Source organism: Staurois parvus, unplaced genomic scaffold (genome assembly GCF_062004578.1).
Source record: "Staurois parvus isolate SC_StPar_1 unplaced genomic scaffold, SC_StPar_1.0 ptg000564l, whole genome shotgun sequence".
Lineage (NCBI taxonomy): Eukaryota > Metazoa > Chordata > Amphibia > Anura > Ranidae > Staurois > Staurois parvus.
This window is the reverse complement of record NW_028318360.1, coordinates 3,672,675-3,692,750: the sequence shown is the minus strand read 5'-3', so window position 1 is coordinate 3,692,750 and position 20,076 is coordinate 3,672,675. Positions and strand designations below refer to the sequence as shown.

The window sequence follows — 20,076 nt, the reverse complement described above, 5'->3', positions numbered from 1 at the left end:
GAGTAATATGGAGTACTCCTGCTAAAAGTCCTGATGACATCTAGGAGATATATCCATGAGGCTATGATGACATCTTAAAAGATTAATACCCAGGCTAAGAAAGCATTCCTTGGATTAATTATACCCTTTGTGGTATTAAAGCGTGGTTATATGGCCATTTGGTAAGGGTATTTATTTTTTTACACTGTAGAAGTGTACACTGTTATTGGCACCTAGATAATTTTATTCACAAGAGGGATTCACTGGCACGGTTACCACACAGAGCTCACTTTTTCACTTATATGGTCATGACTGATGTGAAGTGGCACAGTGTATTTAACCATTTGCCGCCTGGCCAATGGCCGTTTGGCGGCAGCAAAAGTGCTTCTGCATTCCGGGTTCACGCTATTTAGCGTGCTCCCGCACATGCTCAGTTCGCGCAACTGCAGAGCGGCACAGCGGCGCGATCGGTCACCGGCCGTGTACCTCCGGACACGGCCGATGACAGATCTGAGTACCGGCCCCCGTTGCTGGTACCATGTGACCTGCTGTGACCAATCACAGCAGGTCACATGACAGTTGTATACAATGGATGGCTTCATTCATGCCATCCATTGTATACTAGTGCCTAGCTGTGAATGGTCACAGCAGGTCACATGCACATGTCATGTGATTAGCTGTGACCAAATCACAGAGAAGCAAAAAAAAAAAAAAACTGAATGAATCGATTTCATTCTGGTAAATGCTTGCTTATAGCAAAGTAATTCTTTGCTATAAGCAAATTGTGTAAAAAAAAAACAAAAAAAAAAAAAAATACTGATCACTTCCCCAAAGTAGTACAATGTTACTATGGTAACATTGTACTACTTTGGTCATAGTAAAATCTTTAAAAAAAATCTTAAAAAAATAAAAAAAATGTAATAAAAAATTAAAAATAATAATAAAAAAATAAAAAAAAATATATATATATATATATATATATATATATATATATATATATTTTTTTTTTTTCATACTGTCACCAGTCAGTGTCCCTGTTCACCGCCATGCCAGTTATATGATGACGCTGTACTGCACTTGTGACAGTATGTAAAAAAAAAATTGTGAAAATAATTTTTTACATTTTTTCATGAAAAACGTGTTTTTTTCAAAATTTTTGGTCTTTTTTTGGTAATTTAGCAAAAAATAAAAACTCCAGCAGTGATTAAATACCACCAAAAGAAAGCTCTAGTTGTGTGAAGAAAATGATAAAATTTTAGTTTGGGTACAATGTTGTATGACCGCGCAATTGTCATTCAAAGTGTGAGAGCGCTGAAACATGAAAACTGGCCTGGGCAGGAAGGTGTAAAATTGCATGGTATTGAAATGGTTAATATATGGTTATTTTGATTATTACTGTTTATTTTAGATCTTTTTTATATAAGGGTAATACACTATATAGTTTTTTCTTTTTTTTTTTTTTTTTTTTTGAGGTTCACATTGTCATTTGGAGCCATTTTGAAGGCTCCCCATTGAGGATTTGGATTTTCATCATTGGAATTTATTTGGTGTATGACTTTAATTTTTGGACACGAGTGCATAATTTTTGGATTTCTGTTTTAGATTTTTTTGGAGACTATAATATATATATTTTTTGGAGATTATAATTTTTCACAATCATTGATTTGTAAATAGGGTTTGAGCATATTGAGGTATGATATAAATTATTATACTTTCAAGGATGAAAGATAGACTTATATGCTATAGGGTGTTCATTATATATTTGTTATTTCATTTACATTTGGATACCATATTTATTTTGATTATTGGAAGAAAAAAAAAAAAAAAAAAGAACAATTTTGAGAAAAAAAAACCTATATTTTTGGCAAAAAAAAAAATTCCCAATACATGTAAATTAATTGGTTTATGTGAAAGTTACAGCGTCTACAAATGGCGGTATAGATACTGGAATTTTTTTACTTTACTATTTTTTTTTTTACTAGTAATGGCAGCGATCAGTGACTTATAGCAGGACTGCGGCGGACATTCTGACACTGGGGGGAACTGACTTGGTGTCATTGACATTCCCAGTGACACAAATAGAATGATTAGTGCTATAAAAAAAAAAAAAAAAAGCACTGACACTGTACTAATGGCACTAAGCAGGAAGGGATTAACATGAGGGGCCATCAAAGGGTTAACTATGTGCAGAGGGAGTGTTTTACTAGGGGGGCCGTGTCAGTGTGCTTCACTGTAAGCACACTGCTTTGGACATCTTTTTGTACGTTTTTTAAATATAACTTTTAAGATTACCAATAAAGCACCTTCATAATACTACACTATGGGATATTCCTAATGTTTGCTCTGCATTGAGCACCTTAAATCCCCCAGCACCACTTCCAGTTGGTGTTCCAGCACCCTGAAGAGTTTGAGCTACCTATACGGACCATCTTACCTCAGCACTTTGAGGAAGATCATCCACCCTCAGGCTGCACCTTTATCCATACTTGAGGGACCCCTGTATACCAGGAGTACAATATACAACGCGCTTTCAATTAGCGCATCTGGTAAATGCGCACTCTGTATATTTATCATATCATCCCAAGGAGAAGTAACATATTGGGACTCCAGACAAGTTATTTGAAGATTGCACTTGATCTTAAGATATTTGGAGATTATAATACTTCTACGTATGTCATGATCATGCGTTTTTTATGAACATTCACAAACTAATTCATTCGTTCACCTCCAGTGTACTTTTGTTACTATTCATGTTTACTATATATATGCATAACGCATTTATTTCATAGATGCATGTATAAGACCTACATTAGGCTTTTTGTTCAACATCTAGCGCTGCACCTATATTTACTATATGAAGGCATTGTGGTTCACCTTTTAGTGTGTTCAGCTGCTTATTCCATCAATTAAGTTTAGCGCTCGCTTTATCACTTTATTATCCAAATATATATGGACCTAACTCTATATTCAAGTGGTATATACAAAATTACCACCCCCCCCCCTTTTTTTCTTTTGTATGTGTTCTATTTACGGATTGCTGTTTTATCACTGTATGACCATTGTCCTTTGTTTTGTTTGTAGTATGTTGCGCACAAGTTGTGTGTTCGTTAAAAAACTAAATGATCAAAAACCAAATAAAAAGATCTGATTTATAAAAAAAAAAAAAAAAAAATTATTAATGTATTTATACCATGGGTCACAGCTTTCCTTCCGCTGGCCATGATACCGTCACACAGCTGAATGATTTTAGGAATGCCGATGATCTGCTTAGAGTGGTACCTTTCATAGGACAGCAATACCAGGAAGAAGAAGACATTGGGAATGATGGCTTCTGATTCCCTGTCAATTTAACAAAAGAAACTTAACAAGTAAATGGGATATCACCTGCACACAAATCCAAAGATGATCTGGCATTTGGGCATACAGCAGAGGATCTTACCTGAACTGACCTACTTCAATGTACTCAAACTGCTTCAGCACAAAACCAATGAACACCTGCAGGAGCAAAAAAGAGTTCATGTTTAAAAAGAAAGTAAAGTAATTTCAATTACGTTTTTATATATTTTTCTTGAATTTTGTTTTTTCAAACTTGGTTGAATAAAAAAAAAAAAAAAAAAAAAAAAAAAAAGATGAGAGAGGCCTGTAATTGTCATCATAGGTAGACCTCAACTATGAGAGACAAAATGAGAAAAGAAAATCCAGACAATCACATTGGCTGATTTGGAAAGAATTTATTTGCAAATTATGGTGGAAAATAAGTATTTGGTCACCTACAAACAAGCAAGATTTCTGGCTCTCACAGACATGTACCTTCTTCTTTAAGAGGCTCCTCTGTCCTGCACTCATTACCTGTATCAATGGCACCTGTTTGAACTTGTTATCAGTATAAAAGACACCTGTCCACAACCTCAAACAGTCACACTCCAAACTCCACTATGGTGAAGACCAAAGAGCTGTTGAAGGACACCAGAAACAAAATTGTAGACCTGCACCAGGCTGGGAAGACTGAATCTGCAATAGGCAAGCAGCTTGGTGTGAACAAATCAACTGTGGGAGCAATAATTAGAAAATGGAAGACATACAAGACCACTGATAATCTCCCTCGATCTGGGGCTCCACGCAAGATCTCACCCCGTGGGGTCAAAATGATCACAAGAACGGTGAGCAAAAAACCCAGGACCACACAGGGGGACCTAGTGAATGACCTGCAGAGAGCTGGGACCAACGTAACAAAGGCTACCATCAGTAAACACACTACGCCGCCAGGGACTCAGATCCTGCAGTGCCAGACGAGTCCCCCTGCTTAAGCCAGTACATGTCCGGGCCCATCTGAAGTTTGCTAGAGAGCATTTGGATGATCCAGAAGAGGATTGGGAGAATGTCATATGGTCAGATGAAACCAAAATAGAACTGTTTGGTAGAAACACAACTCGTCGTGTTTGGAGGAGAGAGAATGCTGAGTTGCATCCAAAGAACACCATACCTACTGTGAAGCATGGGGGTGACAACATCATGCTTTGGGGCTGTTTCTCCGCAAAGGGACCAGGACGAATGATCCACGTACAGGACAGAATGAATGGGGCCATGTATCGTGAGATTTTGAGTGCAAACCTCCTTCCATCAGCAAAGGCATTGAAGATGAAACGTGGCTGGGTCTTCCAACAAGACAATGATCACAAACATACCACCCGAGCAATGAAGGAGTGGCTTTGTAAGAAACATTTCAAGGTCCTGGAGTGGACTAGCCAGTCTCCAGATCTCAACCCCATAGAAAACCTTTGGAGGGAGTTGAAAGTCTGTGTTGCCCAGCGACAGCCCCAAAACATCACTGCTCTAAAGGAGATCTGCATGGAGGAATGGGCCAACATACCAGCAACAGTGTGTGCCAATCTTGTGAAGACTTACAGGAAACGTTTGACCTCTGTCATTGCCAACAAAGGATATATAACAATGTATTGAGATGAACTTTTGATATTGACCAAATACTTATTTTCCACCATAATTTGCAAATAAATGCTTTCCAAATCAGCCAATGTGATTGTCTGGATTTTTTTTCTCATTTTGTCTCTCATAGTTGAGGTCTACCTATGATGCCAATTACAGGCCTCTCTCATCTTTTTAAGTGGGAGAACTTGCACAATTGGTGGCTGACTAAATACTTTTTTGCCCCACTGTATATATCAAAGGGTGCTTGGTTGTTGAAGAAAGGTTTTTAAATCCATTGTATCCTGTTAAGTGATGGATATTACCTGATCAGAGTCTAGCAGACAGTAGTTGACTCGAAGCTGGACAAGTTGAGCTAGAAGATCAAGAACCTGTCTCTGCAGCTTCACAGATGTAGTAGTGGTGTACTGCTTCAATGCTTTAATCACCAGAGGCTCAAACAGACGAATGTGGTTATGAATCGTATTCTACAAAAATGTCAACGTAAAAAAAAAATAATGAACAATTTGTTTTTATTTTTAGAACAATGAATATTATAACTGAGAATTTAAGAGCATGTAATTGTACATAAAGGTAGATTAAAATGTGATCACTTAGACCACGGTTTCTCAACCAGGCTGTCATGACTGGAGAAAGATGAAGAGATTCTCCCTTTTAACATCAGTAACCAACTTCGGGAGAAAAGATACTCTTTTGTTCAGGACACTTGAACTCTGCTTAAAGCAGGACTTCTGCAAGTCTCTCAGTCTCGCTCTCTCTCTCAGTCTCTCTCTCTCTCAGTCTCTCTCTCTCTCAGTCTCTCTCTCTCTCAGTCTCTCTCTCTCTCAGTCTCTCTCTCTCTCAGTCTCTCTCTCTCTCTCTCTATATATTGGTTACATCTTTTTTGTAAATATATTTATTGCACCATTTTGACCTTTTTAGTAATAAATCCTATTTTCTGAAAAGTGTTAAACTGTTTCTAAAGCTCTTGAATGCAAACTAAGAATCCCTGTCTCTGAAGAGTGCTACTGTGTGTTTTAAAACTTCTGCATACATCTGTCTGTGGTGACAGTGTGTATACAGACGCTTATTCAAACATCATAGTGTTACTGCTAAGATTTGTGAGTTTCCTCCTTTTCTGTAAAAAGGTGGTGGTGGCAGTGTGAAGGGTTAATTGCGTCATTAACCTGACCCAGTAACAATCGATCTCAGGCTGTTGTCACCTAGATTGGGGTCCAGTGAGCTGGAAAATCTTTGTGCAGGGTGCATCTGAGAGTGGCATTGTTACGCTAGTGGCAGCGCGGTTTTAGATTGGCTAGTCCTTCGGTCACAAGTTGGTGAGAAGAGCTGGGGTCTGACACTGCGCCAGTCACAGGTTATACCAACGTCTACAGTAGAATTATACAATGGCAAACTGTAGGTTAGCCCAGGATAACCTCCCCACTACCAGCACAACCCAGTTTTAAGTCAACGCAGTATCTAAAGCATGATTATAAACACAAAGGGGTGGGATCTTTCTGGATGCCCAAAAGCAGTCCAACTGAGTTGTGGGCAACATAGCAAGCACATGCTAACAGGCCCAAAAAGTCCCCAAATAAACAAACTGCTGCTGCTGACGTCAGCACTGTTAGAAGGGGCACTAGCATGAACCACCATAACCATTGGTAGAATCTGAGCTGAGGGCACGTGTCCAAAATCAGACATGTTGCCACCATATGGTGGAAGAGCAATGTTTAGGCCCAGGGTAACAAGCAAACCAGCTGTTTGGGTTTTGCCGTATGGCAGGTAGCAATATTGCATTTTACAGAAAATTAAAGCACTGCAAATTGAAGAGGATAAGTAATTAACATTATATAACAATATGGCTTGTATCAAAATTATATATTTTTTTATTTGTGATATTTTTTTCCCCTATGGCAATTGAGTTACCCTTTAAGTAAACTCTGACACAAAAAGAGGTAAGAAGCTGGACAAACCAGAGACCTTTTACCATACTAGTACAGAAAGTAACAAAGAATGATACTGATTTCTTCCAACCCTATACAGCCAAATTGCATATTTGTACACTGGCTATAAAGGGTAATTAGATCCTTGCTAGCACAAGGTTCTGACTGATAACGTCTCCAGCCAATCACCTCCTAAAAATACAGACAAGAGGGTCAGAAGAGTCTGAAATGAAAGCAAGCTGTACCTTGTCTGCACGGTGCTTAGTAACATTGGTAATGCTGTTCTTCAGCTGAGAGGAAACCTTCTGGAGCACATCAAACCACCTAGAATAAATAAGCAACCAGTCTGTGTTTTAATGTTACAACATTTAACAGACAAATCAAAGCAAATATTTTAAAAAGGGACAATTTACAGAAGTATGAACTGAACAGGAGGAAACAATATAAAGTGCTAGCTATCTTAAAGCTGAACTTCCTTGCACAGTTGTACAGGCTCCTGTCCTGTACTGAAAATGCTTAATCTGATTTCATTGCACCACTGTGTGCAATAGAAGCTAGGGCAAGTCAGATAGAACCTCTCTGAGATCTGATTTTTTTACCTGAACATCCAGCATCATCAAGCCCTGTCTCACCAGCCTTAAAGTCCCTAACCTGCACTGTCATTCTTTGGATATCAGCTCTTTCAATTATCGAGGCTCAGCATCACATGTGGGAATTACTTAGACAGGTTAAACTGGCATTCAGACCACACTAAGTACACTAATTTCTCCAGACTGACATCCGCACATTTTGAGATTTGTATAACTCATTCCAAAAACCAGCATACTGTTTGAATGGGGGCTGGGGGCTGTTGAAAAGTGTACTGAGACAGAATGCTGAAAGTTTTCAGTAAGCAGTAAACAGGACCTTGCCAGCCCCTCCAACCAGGTATAATTTATCTGCATTGCACAGACGTGCAGAGACCCAGTGATGATGTTTACTGGGTCCTGAAGGTATGTGAAGAAAACAAAAACAATTTATTTTAAAATAGAATTACTGTGTTAATGGAGGGGAGGGGGGAGCCTGGAAAAGTAAAATACGTATAAAGCAGATTAAACCTCAGTCTTAAGGTGTTTGCTTACCCTGACGTGTCTTGCTCTTGATCAGCTTGGACCATGTTACGGAGACTGGCATCTGCAAGAGCCTGGGTAAAGTGTGTATATGGAGCCATGAAACAGTAATGGTACAAACCAGGTCGTAGGTTAGATGAGCCAAGGCGCTGTGCTTTTCCCTGGGTTTTACTAGGGTTCGAAGACAGCGCCTCAAACTGGGATGCCAAGTTGGTTCCAAAAAGGGTCTTTAATAGCTAAGAAATATAATAGTATAAAGAAATATAATATAAAGAAAAATAACATTATCATAAAAGAAAAAAAAAAAAAAAAAAGACTTTTTTTATTATTATTCTCTCTGCAGATAATCAGTTATTACTTATCACACAGTTTGTTTTAGGTTACCTGTTGCACACAGATTGTGACCATCACCGGTTCCCTGCTAAAACAGGACTTCAGGTAACCCAGAATTTCTTCCACACACTGTGAATATGGAAAGTAAACATTAAAAGATATCAAGAGACTCTTCCTAAAAAAGTGTCATTATAATAACCGCTCACAGGGCAACAAACACAGTAACATAATACAAAGATAAATAGGACTCTTTACTCACCATAAAATCATTTTCTTGCAGTCCATTGAGGGACACATCTACTGTCGGGTTATACTGCTGCCTACAGGACACTGGCAAACTAAAAAATCTAAAGGTCAGCTGAAGATAACCTCTCCTCTACCCAGCATACCTGTTTGTAGCAAGCAGCCCCAAGAGTATGATCAAAAACAGAGAGATGGGACTAAGAAAAGGGCAGATAGAGAAGAAAAGACAGAAAGGCACCTCCAGGAAGAAGGTCCCTCCATACCCAACACTCCTGAGTGACAGGTGATTCCCTGTCTAAGGGCAATGAGTTTGAGCCCGAACATGCTGTGGACTTGTTCTCCAAAGGACCATGCCGGTTAATGTCAAAACTCAATGAAGTATGACCCAGTATGAAGCCATCACAACTGAAGCCTGAGGAGTCAGACGTCTGCTCCAAACTTTTTATCAAATGGCCTACCGCAGCAGTGAAAAGATCGCTTTTGAGATTTAACCCATTTTGCTATAGTTTGACATATTCTGTTCATAGCCAAACACGGTGAAGGTAAGGGCACCCTCTACTGGCCTGTAGGCTTTTGTTAACAAGTGGGTATAGACCACCATTTAACAAATTCAAAAGGGGAAATGTTCCAGTACCCACTCAAGTGGGGTCAAGAACCCTTCAGGGTGCTTCCAGTCCACACAGAAAAATATCTTGAAAAGCAGGTGTAAAGAAAAGGTCTTTGTGACAACAGTGCTCTGAAAGACCCAAGGCTGGACACAGCAGGTCATTCTTCCAGATTGAGATTAGGACATAGTGAAATGGTCTCTTGTATGCCTGAGGTAAAGACGAGGAGTGAAGCTCTTCAAAAAAATCTCATTAAAAAGAGACTGAGGGGACTCCGAATTTGAGTCAAAGATTATGACTGCAACTGGTGGTCTCTTCTAAAGCAGCAAAGAGATTGATTCTGAGGGGAAAGGTATGGGAGCATGCATGGAGCCTCTGCACTCGATATCCATGATGAATTAAGTGAAACTGGCCATAAAGTCTACTGTGACTATAGCAGAGGTGCCCGATGAGAAGGCAAAGGACTCTGCTTCACCTGACGGAGTTAACAAAGACTCTGATGAAGTAGACCCTATAATCATAGGGTGGCAGGGTTCCAGATGTTCGTGCCTTTGATAGATACAGAATAAATGTCCCTGGTACCGCTAGGAGATTGTGAGCAGGGGTCACCCACTGCAGTGGGACTGTACACTCAGGGTCTAGATACAGACATGTTGGGATGGCATGGTGGATATTGAGCTAAGCTCAGGGTACAAGGTGAGGGCTTGTAAGGGTCAAAAGAGGAAGGTGAGCAAGGTCACTGTAGATGGGCCATAGGAATGGATGTTAATGAATCTGTTTGCAAAAGCAGAAGCAGCAGAGAGGTGCTGCTTCTTCTACGCTGAATAGCAGCACAGAGCATGGCCAACACTTCACGACACTTAACCCGGCAGATGGCATCAGCTCTCAATCCCTCAGCAAACCCCAATTCCCCCCCCCCGCCCCAGTAAATCTGGTGATAGCGGGAAATGTAAATGGAACTAAGTCGGTGCAAACAAGGTAGCTCCCAGTGCTCAATCCAATCACCCTGTTCAGCACCTTAAGTCTACAGAGATAGGTCAAGCACTGAGGAAATGACAACATCCTTGGACCTAAAAAGTGCTTCACAGCAAAGTTTCTAAAAGAACAGGCTCTGAAAAGTAGCAGAATATTGAAAAAAAAAGGAAGAAAAAAACTGTCCATCCACCTAGGACACTAGCAAAAGAATATAAGGCATCCTGGGTATAGGAGGGGTTTATCCTGGGCTGGCCTATAGAATTTTTGTTTGACAGTGTCTAATTCTTCTGTAGAGGCAACAGCATAATCCACCAGTATACAACTCCGTGTCTCCCAATGGACATACATACATTCTGTCTAAATTTTTAAATCGAATTAACAGAAAACCAATTTGTATTTCAGTGAGCACAGTTCTTTTGCTTGAAATTTTTGTGAGGAATTTCAGAAAAGAAAAAAAATGAATAGCCTCTGTTAATAGGACCTCTAAGGGACTACCAAGATCACACGGTACACCACAAAGAGTATGGACATGCAATGAGAAAGAAGAACAGAAAAATGCAAACACAATAGCACTATTAAACATAAGGAAAATCCAATAGATGCGATTTGCAAATACCTATAGATGTCCTGTGTTTAAAAAAAATTAAATCTGTATAACCCTAAATTATCAGATTTTGCTAAATTAAAATATATAAAGGATTGGACAAGAGTTGGAATTAAATATACACATCATGATCACAATATCTTTGAAAGGGAACCGCTGTCAGAAAAACACAATACCAGGATGATGCTTGTAGCTTCAGGCATCATCCCGGTACAATAACTGAAAGTCAAGGACGTTATAAGGACGTCTACCCGGGGGGAAGTGGTTAAAGAAAAGAAATAAAATTAAAGTTTGAGTTCACTAGAAAGTCTATCATCTAACAGACACCATTGTACAACTTCAGAGTCGGCATAATATAAACTCTTACCTTGCCAATATCAGTTAGAGTAGCTAGTTCCAAAACCTGAGAGAGAACATCCAGAGCAGAGCGCAGGAAACCCCCAAACTTTTCATTGTTATTCTGAAGATCCAGTGTTACCTAGGAAAAGAATGAAAAATAAAATACATAAATAAAATGGACAAAAAAAGTGAAAGTTTTTCATATGTATTCTTTTTTTTTACATATACTCCTGGATAGAGTGAAGCCTAAGCTACTATTTTAGGAATGTCAAGTTACACTTTAAAACTTGAAATGCTCAAGACCTGTTAGCAAGGTGAGAAGATATTTTGGCTCTAACATACCTTATAATTAGCATATGTGGCTTTCAGAACATCATACAACTTTAAATATGATGGGAGATGGTAGAAACTGCCAAGAGATTTGCTTGTTTGAGCTGGACCAGAGGCATCTGTCTGCCGCGTAGCTTTAAAAAAAAAAAAGAAAAGCAAAATAAAAATGGTACAAAACAATACATTTCATTTATATTTTACAATATATTTCATTCAGATAATTTATACACCAGAGTGTACCACTGAGACCTAGTTGTCATTTATATTACTGGGCTAAATACTGAAGATTTTTTTTTTTTTTTTTTAAGATGTAAACTTTGTTTTTCCAGTTTCTATTCCACAGCTACTGAGCACTATTATTTCCTGTCCTCTACTACAAGATAAAAGTAATGCCCAAGCTGCTTACCTGGAGTGGTGTCACTGACTTTCTTTGGGCTCAGCGGCACTGCTGTCTGCTCAGCACTCTCTCTCTCCTTCCCTTTCCTCCGGATAGGACTTAAAGAAGGGGGGTTAGTTAGGGATGGAAGAGTGGTCTAAAAGTGAAAAAACAAAAACCCATAAAAACTTGAAAAATATAGAATACTTGAACATGCATACCATGCATGCAATCACCATATGATTATTGTGCCTCTATGGCTGTAAGGTTTGAGGGCATCTCAAAATATGAACCATTGCCTCCCAGTGACTTTTTTTAATGAACTGGTCTGACTACAGTACTCCAGTCTCTAATAGTGTGCCCAGCTAATCTCATTCTTTATTTACAGAATAATAAAAAAAAAATATTCCTAACTGCTTGTGAAGACTTACACTGAGTGGTTATCCCTTTCTAAGATTATATACACTTAATAAGGGGAGGACCTTTGGTTGGATTACAGTGGTGCTTGGATAAAACACTGTTATATAGAAATGAAACCCTCATCTCATGGTGCATCATAATATCTAAAATGAATGAGTAGCCATTTCTTCCAAGAGATACTAAAAGTCATTAAAGTGACATTTTAATGATCTCCTTATTCCCCAGAAATAACCCATACACATCCACTACTTACACGGTATTAAACCTAAAACCAATACTATATGGCAGCTTACCAATCCTTATATTTGGTGGCTGCATTTGTTTTCTTTTTCCCTTTGTTTTCACCTGGTGATCTGGCCAGTAACACACCTCCTGTATTAGAGTGCCTCCACTCTGGCTGAAGGAGCACAGAGGCACCTTTAGGCTGCAGCATTGTTAATCTGGAGGAAGGTGAGTGTCAGCTGGAGTTCAGCTTCAATTTATGTGCATTTAAACTGCTGCTGTATCTAACACTTTAAACAGTTTTGCTCCTTTTGGGATAAAAGTCATAAATTGTATCTGATCATTGTAAACACCCGTCAGTGGTAAATGGTTTGTGTCGACCATCTTACTGCTACAAGATAGCTTGTTCTGTAGAAAAGCAACAGTCTTACTGGCCAGATTACCAGGTGAAAACAAAAGAAAGCCTAAAAAAGAAAACTAATGAACCCGCCATATCCAAGAATTGGTAAACAGCAATATACTAAACATTTGCTTTTGGGTTTAATACTGCTTTAAATGTTCCTGTAATCTATTTTTCATTTTTTTGCCTCGTAAAGTCATTTTCTTTTCCCCTCACTTCTGTCTGTTTAGAACAAGCAGTGCACTGCACTACTACTACAACCAGGAGTCTATCTCGGGAGCACGCAAGAGATGGTGGCTACATTCCTACTTACAGTGGGGACCTTGTAGAATGAATGCAGCCACCGGCTAATAGGAAGTTGAATTAGCAAAAAGTTAACACACACTTGAATGGATTTCTGGAGTTTATGGTCACTTTAATTCTGAAATGTATGAAATTTCTTATCTGTACAAGCGTCTCCCTCTCCTTCCGACACCTTTGTTAAAGTCAACGTGAAGCTTCTGTATTTATTGCTGTAATGCATCCAGGCTGCATATACAGTAATATATATATATATATTTTTTTTTAATTTACCATTTGCAGCAAGAAGGTTTAAAACATCCTGTGCTAGCAACACAGCTGAAGAGCTGGACCACAATGCAGTGGCCCAGCTGGCCAGCAGTTTGAAATGCTGCTTGCACAGTGGTCTAATCAACAGTGCCACTAACAAAATGTTAACATTGTTACTGGAGCACAGTGCAAGGGGTCTGATGGACCACAAGAGACCTGGGCCTCTGTGTTGTGTATAGAAGTACAACCAAATGGCAAGTGCCCCAACCTATAACTGGCCTTCACAGCAAGGAGCACATGGAAGGGTGATGCATGTCAAACAACAACAAAGATAAATTCCCAGCTTAATTTACCAGCCAGCTTGCAAGCTGGCTGGTAAATTGAGCTGGGAATTTTTCTTTGTTGCTGTGTATAAGAGTGGCAGCCCAGCTCTCTGGAATGTTATCAGCCTGGGTTTTGTAAATCCTCTTTGCAGCATAAAGGGAAAAAAAAAAAAAAAAAAGTATACTTTTAATGTATATGCAGCCTAACTGCATTAGAGTGATAAAACACAGAAGCTTCAATTGGGTTTTAGCAAATGTGTCAGAAGGAGGTGGGAAACAGCAGTTCTCATGGTGATAAGAAAAGCTAGTCTAATCCAGAAATCCCTCCTAATATAGGTTGAGCAATTTTGTCTCATTTCATTTGGTCTACAGTGGTTGTAGTGTAGAACATCATAATACGTAGGATCAAGAAGGAATTTTATATATATATATATATATATATATATATACACACACATATATATACACACATACGCCACCGAAAAGCCATAGTGTAATATATAATGGTCTATCTGCCACAATCCCCCCCCCCCCCCCCCCCAAAAAATACAGTGCAATCCTGATCCCAGTCCTGAAAAGAAATACAGTAATGTTCCTCTGGCGAAGGAGGATTTGTAATGCACACATTGAGTGCACATCCGAAAATATAATACAGGAACGTATATTGTATATTGACATCCTGAATCTTACCTTCACTACAGGACCTGGAGGAACATCATCAATCACATGAGCACATATGTTGATCGCTTTCAGTAAATGAACAAACAGTTGATCCACCATGCCAACCATCGAGCGATCACCAAGTGCTGGCCATGGCTCCTCTTGCTTGTTAGCTGTCTGGTTAGCTTCATCTTCTGCTGTCCAGGGGCTCTTTAAAGATTTAGGTGCAGTAGCTGAAATGCAAAAATAATTTTTGCTTCAGAATGAGCAAATATTGAAAAAAAAAAAAAACATTTGATGTATAAATAAGTAATCTTGAGTTTAAAGTATAACTAAAGGCAAAGTTGTTTTTTAAGAAATGGATAGAGTGAAGCGCGATTAGAACCCCAGTCAGTTTTTAATGCTGCCTGTGCCCCCATTAAGGAGATTCAAATTCTCTGTTTGTCCTGTTTACCATAACCACTGAAGATGAAAGTATACAAAATGCTAAATTTTGGGCTGTCTCCAAAAAAGTACCAGAGGGGAAATCTTCCAAAGGAACACTAGTTCTGGTGACCTGGAGATCCCCAAGGAATTAACTTATTTGCAGCGATTTCCTTTTACTTCCTGTTTGGCTATGGGACAGAAAGTGAAGATAAACCTCTGAAATGAAACACAGACGGAGAATTAAAATAATCTGACAGCGGTTATAACCCTCCCTTGCTCTATCCAAAAGGGTACAAAAAAGTTTTGTCTACAGTTCTACTTTAGTTGACGGCTGCACTGCGGCTGGCCAGTTCTGTGAGGGCGTCATATGACGTCCTCCCAGAACGCGCTCTCCTGCGCGCCCCCGGGGGTGTGCACCCGGCGATCTCCGTGATCGCTGTGTCCTACGGACACAGCTGATCACGTGATTTGGTAAAAGGCAAATCACAGCAGCCTTTTACCACGTGATCAGCCATGTCCAATGACACACTGATCACAGGGAAATGCAATTGCCGATTCTCGGCTGCACTTTCCTCACGCTGTCAGATCGTGAAGAAAGTACTGCCGAAAACCTGCAGTTGTTAGAGCAAGGATCGGCACTGATCATCAGTGCCCTGATGATCAGTGCCCAGCAGTGCCACCCACCAGTTCTGCCCACTTGTGCCCAGCAGTGCAACCACCTGTGCCCAGCAGTGCGACACACCTGTGCCCACCAGTGCCACCCAGAAGTGCCACCCACCTGTGCCCACCAGTGCCACCTACCTGTGCCCACCAGTACCACCCAGAAGTGCCACCCACCAGTGCCCATCAGTGCAGACCAGCAGTGCTGCCAGTCAGTGCCCAGCAGTTGCGACAGTCAATGCCTAAGTGTCGCCAGTCAAAACCTAGCAGTGATGCCAGTCAGTGCCACCTATCCGTGCCACCTCATTAGTGCCGCCTATCAATGCCCTTCAATGCTGCCTATCAGTGCCCTTCAGTGCTGCCTATCAGTGCCCATCAGTGCTGCCTATCAGTGCCCATCAGTGCTGCCTATCAATGCCCATCAGTGCTGCCTATCAATGCCCATCAGTGCTACCTATCAGTGCCCATCAGTGAAGGAGAAAAATTACCTGTTTGCAAAATTTTATAATAGAAACAAAGAAACTTTTTTTTCAACTATTGATGCAATTTTTTTGTTTATAGCGCAAAAAGTAAAACACCCAGCGGCGAGTAAATACCACCAAAAGAAAGCTCTATTTATGAGAAAAAAATAATAAAAATTTCATATGGGTACAATCTTGCATAACCGCGCAATTGTCAAAGTGCGAGAGCGATGAATGCTGAAAATTGGCCTGGTAAAGAAGGGGGTATAAGTGCCAGGTAGGCAAGTGGTTAATAAAGCCAAAAAAAAAAAAAAAAAAGTGTTAAAAACCCTTGACTGCATCATTGTAGGAATACTAGTCCCCAAACCTGTCTCACTTATTCTCCCCTACTCAATTGTGACATGTAGAATATAAAAGCAGGTTATATGCCAGGGTGAAAGGGAACGTTTGAAAATTCTAGGTTTCCATTGTATTTACATTTTTTTTATTACGTGTTTATTTTTATGATTTTTGTTTAGAGAACAGACAGTGTATAGAAACACTCTTGGCACATTGTATTTACATTAGCACTTTTATATTAACATCAAAGGACTTACTTCCTCTGCACAAACTGTCAGTTACACCCCGGTCACATCAAACCCTATTTGATGCCAATTTCAGGTGTGATTTGCATCTGATACAGATGTCTATGCAAATCGCACCAAGAGTAGTGAATGTACTACTTTAGAAATCGGTGCCGATATGACCGTTAATTGCTGACAATAGGATGCGATTTGGCATGCAATTTACAAGTTGCATGGCATGCAAATCGCATGCCAATTCACATCCAGTGTGACCGGGGTGTTAAAGAAGCAACCATGCAAATGAAAAAAAAAAAATTAGCCCACTTGACCTAATTAAGTTTTCGAAACTTTAGCTATTATTTTTTTATTCTTTTTACCATTAATATGTAACCTTTTTTTAAGTGCTTGTTTTGTTTCTTAATAATGTAATGGCAAATTGGGTAGGTGCTGCACACTTGATTATGTTTGTAAAAAACTGCCATGCTTTGAGCCAAAAATGTGATGTAGCGATCAGTAGGAAGAACAGCAGCATTCATTGGGACACACAGGAATCTGGCACACTTGAAAAAGTGTTGGATACTGATGATTCCAGCAAGTGATGTAGCTCCACAACATAGGGAAGCTTGGCACTGGGAGTGGTAATATTACTTTTACTGGCTGGCTCAAACTAACACTTTTTCCTTTGTCTAAAATGCTCAAAATGTTCACTTGAAAGCAGACCAGGAAGGTCAACCCAAATATGCATATGCTTACAGCAATGACAGTAGAAGACCTCCTACACACTGGATGCTTTGCTATCTCTCCTAGATGCCTTTCCTCCTGGCAGCCATGTTTTGGCAGAACAACTCGACACTTGTAAACGCATGTAATGCATTTAGGCAAGTTAGGTGCTTAAGTGTTAATTTAATTGGCCAGAATAAAAATGTATTCTGGCTATTGAATTGAAAGAACAATCAAGTGCTAAACATGCCTAGTGGTAACACACATTTAGACATGTTAACATGCCTCAAGAGTTTTTTTATTCAAAAACACCGCTGCTCCTGGACATACTGGCAGTAGGTTTTTTTTCTCCCTCAAAACACCCATGCCTCTAAATCCCTCTAAATGCCCATGTCTGCATGGACACATAGGCTAACATGCAGCGGCATTTAACAGAAAAAGAAAATGCCAGGAGCCCCTAATAACCAAGTTAAAACATCCAGAGCGTATGAGGCCTAAAGCCACTCAAGTCAACCCCTTCAGGCCAGCGTGCAAAGAACATTACTGATATAGACATGGCCATTCTGTAGGCAAAGGTACCAACAAGGTTTGCAAAGTGTGCTTCGTAATGGAGAACATTGTTGGTAACTGGTATAGCTATTCTTGTACAGTGCTTACGCACATAGTGTTTTGTAAAGCAAATATCACATTTTCATATTAGTTAAGGGTCCACTTAAAGGGAACTTCAATTTCTTCTCACAGAGTCCTAGCTTTTGTACTCACCTGCCAACAAATTTCCAGCCAGTATCAAGGCATCCTGATGAGCAGAAAGATCAAGGGGAAACCAAGCTGAGGACAGCAGTGACAGTATCATGTTGGACATGCCGGCAGTGCAGATCTTACGTGGCTCCTCGGAGGGGCTCTGCTGGGAAATGCTGGGAACAAGACATTTAAAGCTCAAGTTTATACAATGGACTTCACAACAACAGTGGCAATAAGATGCTCTCTATTTAGTCACTATTGAAAAGGAAATCCCAGTTTAGTTAATTTACCTAAAAGATCGACCCCGATTCTTGTAAACTTGGATCCGGGAAGCCTGTGCACTAGATGATGTCACATACCCACAATGCCACCCAACACTCCATGTGCACACTGGATAAGCAGTGGATAACAGGCACAAAGCTTCACAGCAACCAAACTGAAGAAAAACACAAAGAAAATATGTAACCTATGTAATACTAATAAGATATTCAGCCACTAAAGTGAAGCAATAATGAATAACAGCTGCATTGATACTTCATATAAGATTGTTATTATTATACAGGATTTATAGAGCGCCAACATTTTGCTCAGCGTTTTACAATATAAACGGAGACAATACAGCAACAATACAGTTCAATACAAGAGGGATAGGAGGGCCCTGCAATCTAAGAGCAAGGGGCTGGTGGTACAAAAGGTAATAACTGTGGGGGATGGACTGGTAGGAGGAAGAGAAGATACTGTTATTAGCTGATGGCGGGATAGGCTTCCCTGAAGAGATAGGTTTTCAGAGATCGCCTAAAAGTGGGCATAGTAGGCGATAGTTGGATAAATTGGGGTAGAGAGGATGGGAGAGGCTCTGGAGAAGTCCTGGAGACAAGCATGGAAGGAGGAGGAGACAAGGGAGCTAGAGAGCTGGAGGTAGTGGGAGGACCGGAGAGGACGGTTTGGGAGATATTTGGACACAAGATTGGTGATGTAATTTGGGGCAGAGTTATAAATGGCTTCATATGTTATTCTTAATGTTTTGAATTTTATTCATTGGGCAATGGGAAGCTAGAGGAGGGGTTTGGCAAAGAGGGGTGGCAGATATGGAACGGTTAGTAAGGTGGATGAGTCTGGCAGCAGCATTCATGATAGACTGAAGAGGGGATAGCCTGCGATTAGGTAGGTCAATGGGGAGGGAGTTACAATAGTCAAAGAGAGAGATAACAAGGGAGTGAATGTGTTTCTTAATGGTTCAGAAGTTAAGAACGGGCGTATCTTGGAGATGTTGCGGAGGTGAAGTCTACAAGATTTGGACAATGATTGGCTTTGGGGCTGAAAGGACAGATGGGAGTCCAGCATTACACCTAGTACTCTGGCATGAGAGGAGGGACTGATGATTGTGTTATTGATCTTGATGGAGAAGTCAGGGGAGGGGGCACGGGCTTGTTTGACAGCATGGAGGGAGGAATTGTATGTTAAGAAAGCAGATTTATATAGGGTGAATGTGAATACCATTACAGGGGTTGTGGTCACTAAGACACTAAAAGAAGATTGCAGAAGTTACCGGTGATACTAATAGGCCTTAATTTTTCTTTCTCCTGTGCTATAATTCTATATTATATACTATAATAATTAGTATTTTACCCTTCAACCAAACTACAATATGCTGCACTACTTATTCTAAAGCTGTTTAAACAAGTTACTATCCAGTTGTACAATCTCACTGTAGATTTATGAGATACTATATAGTGCAAGAGTCTAAAATGATCCAATTCATACAATCAAGTATGTTCACACACTATGTACTTGTTGGTACACTCAGACTGTGATGTGTATGGCCCAGAGTAATGTTTAGTTCCAAATTAGCAGCAGGTGCTTACTATTGTGACACAGCATAGTCAGTACTGCTACTCTCAATATGCACCTGTGGTTGCATTTTTGGTGCATTTTTTGAGTCACTTTTTTTTTGCACAGATGCAAAATGCACCAGAAACGTGGCAATATGCTGCAAACACACATAGGCATTTTTACCATGTTTTTGCCAGGGAGCAATGTGAAAGTAGCCTAATTATTTTACTCCAACTGGCCACCAAGCCTGGGACAATGTCTACTCCCACTGGCCACAATCCAGCCCCCCTTAAGTCTAATGGACAATAAAATGGCCCTTTGTTTAGAATGGTTGTA

At 40.0% G+C, this 20,076-nt stretch overlaps 1 protein-coding gene across 1 annotated transcript in view; it reads right to left on the bottom strand.

The window, feature by feature from the left end:
• Positions 1-20,076, bottom strand: part of HTT (huntingtin) — a 268,580-nt gene that overhangs the window by 137,221 nt on the left and 111,283 nt on the right. Inside the window, exons 24-35 of the mRNA XM_089691557.1 lie at positions 18,198-18,343; positions 17,929-18,080; positions 14,367-14,569; positions 11,793-11,919; positions 11,399-11,520; positions 11,085-11,195; positions 8,342-8,419; positions 7,970-8,193; positions 7,094-7,172; positions 5,229-5,390; positions 3,419-3,474; positions 3,170-3,318 (exon numbers count right to left, since the gene is read on the bottom strand). Coding sequence (XP_089547683.1) covers positions 3,170-3,318; positions 3,419-3,474; positions 5,229-5,390; positions 7,094-7,172; positions 7,970-8,193; positions 8,342-8,419; positions 11,085-11,195; positions 11,399-11,520; positions 11,793-11,919; positions 14,367-14,569; positions 17,929-18,080; positions 18,198-18,343 — 1,609 coding nt within the window. The remainder of the gene's footprint in view (positions 1-3,169; positions 3,319-3,418; positions 3,475-5,228; positions 5,391-7,093; positions 7,173-7,969; positions 8,194-8,341; positions 8,420-11,084; positions 11,196-11,398; positions 11,521-11,792; positions 11,920-14,366; positions 14,570-17,928; positions 18,081-18,197; positions 18,344-20,076) is intronic.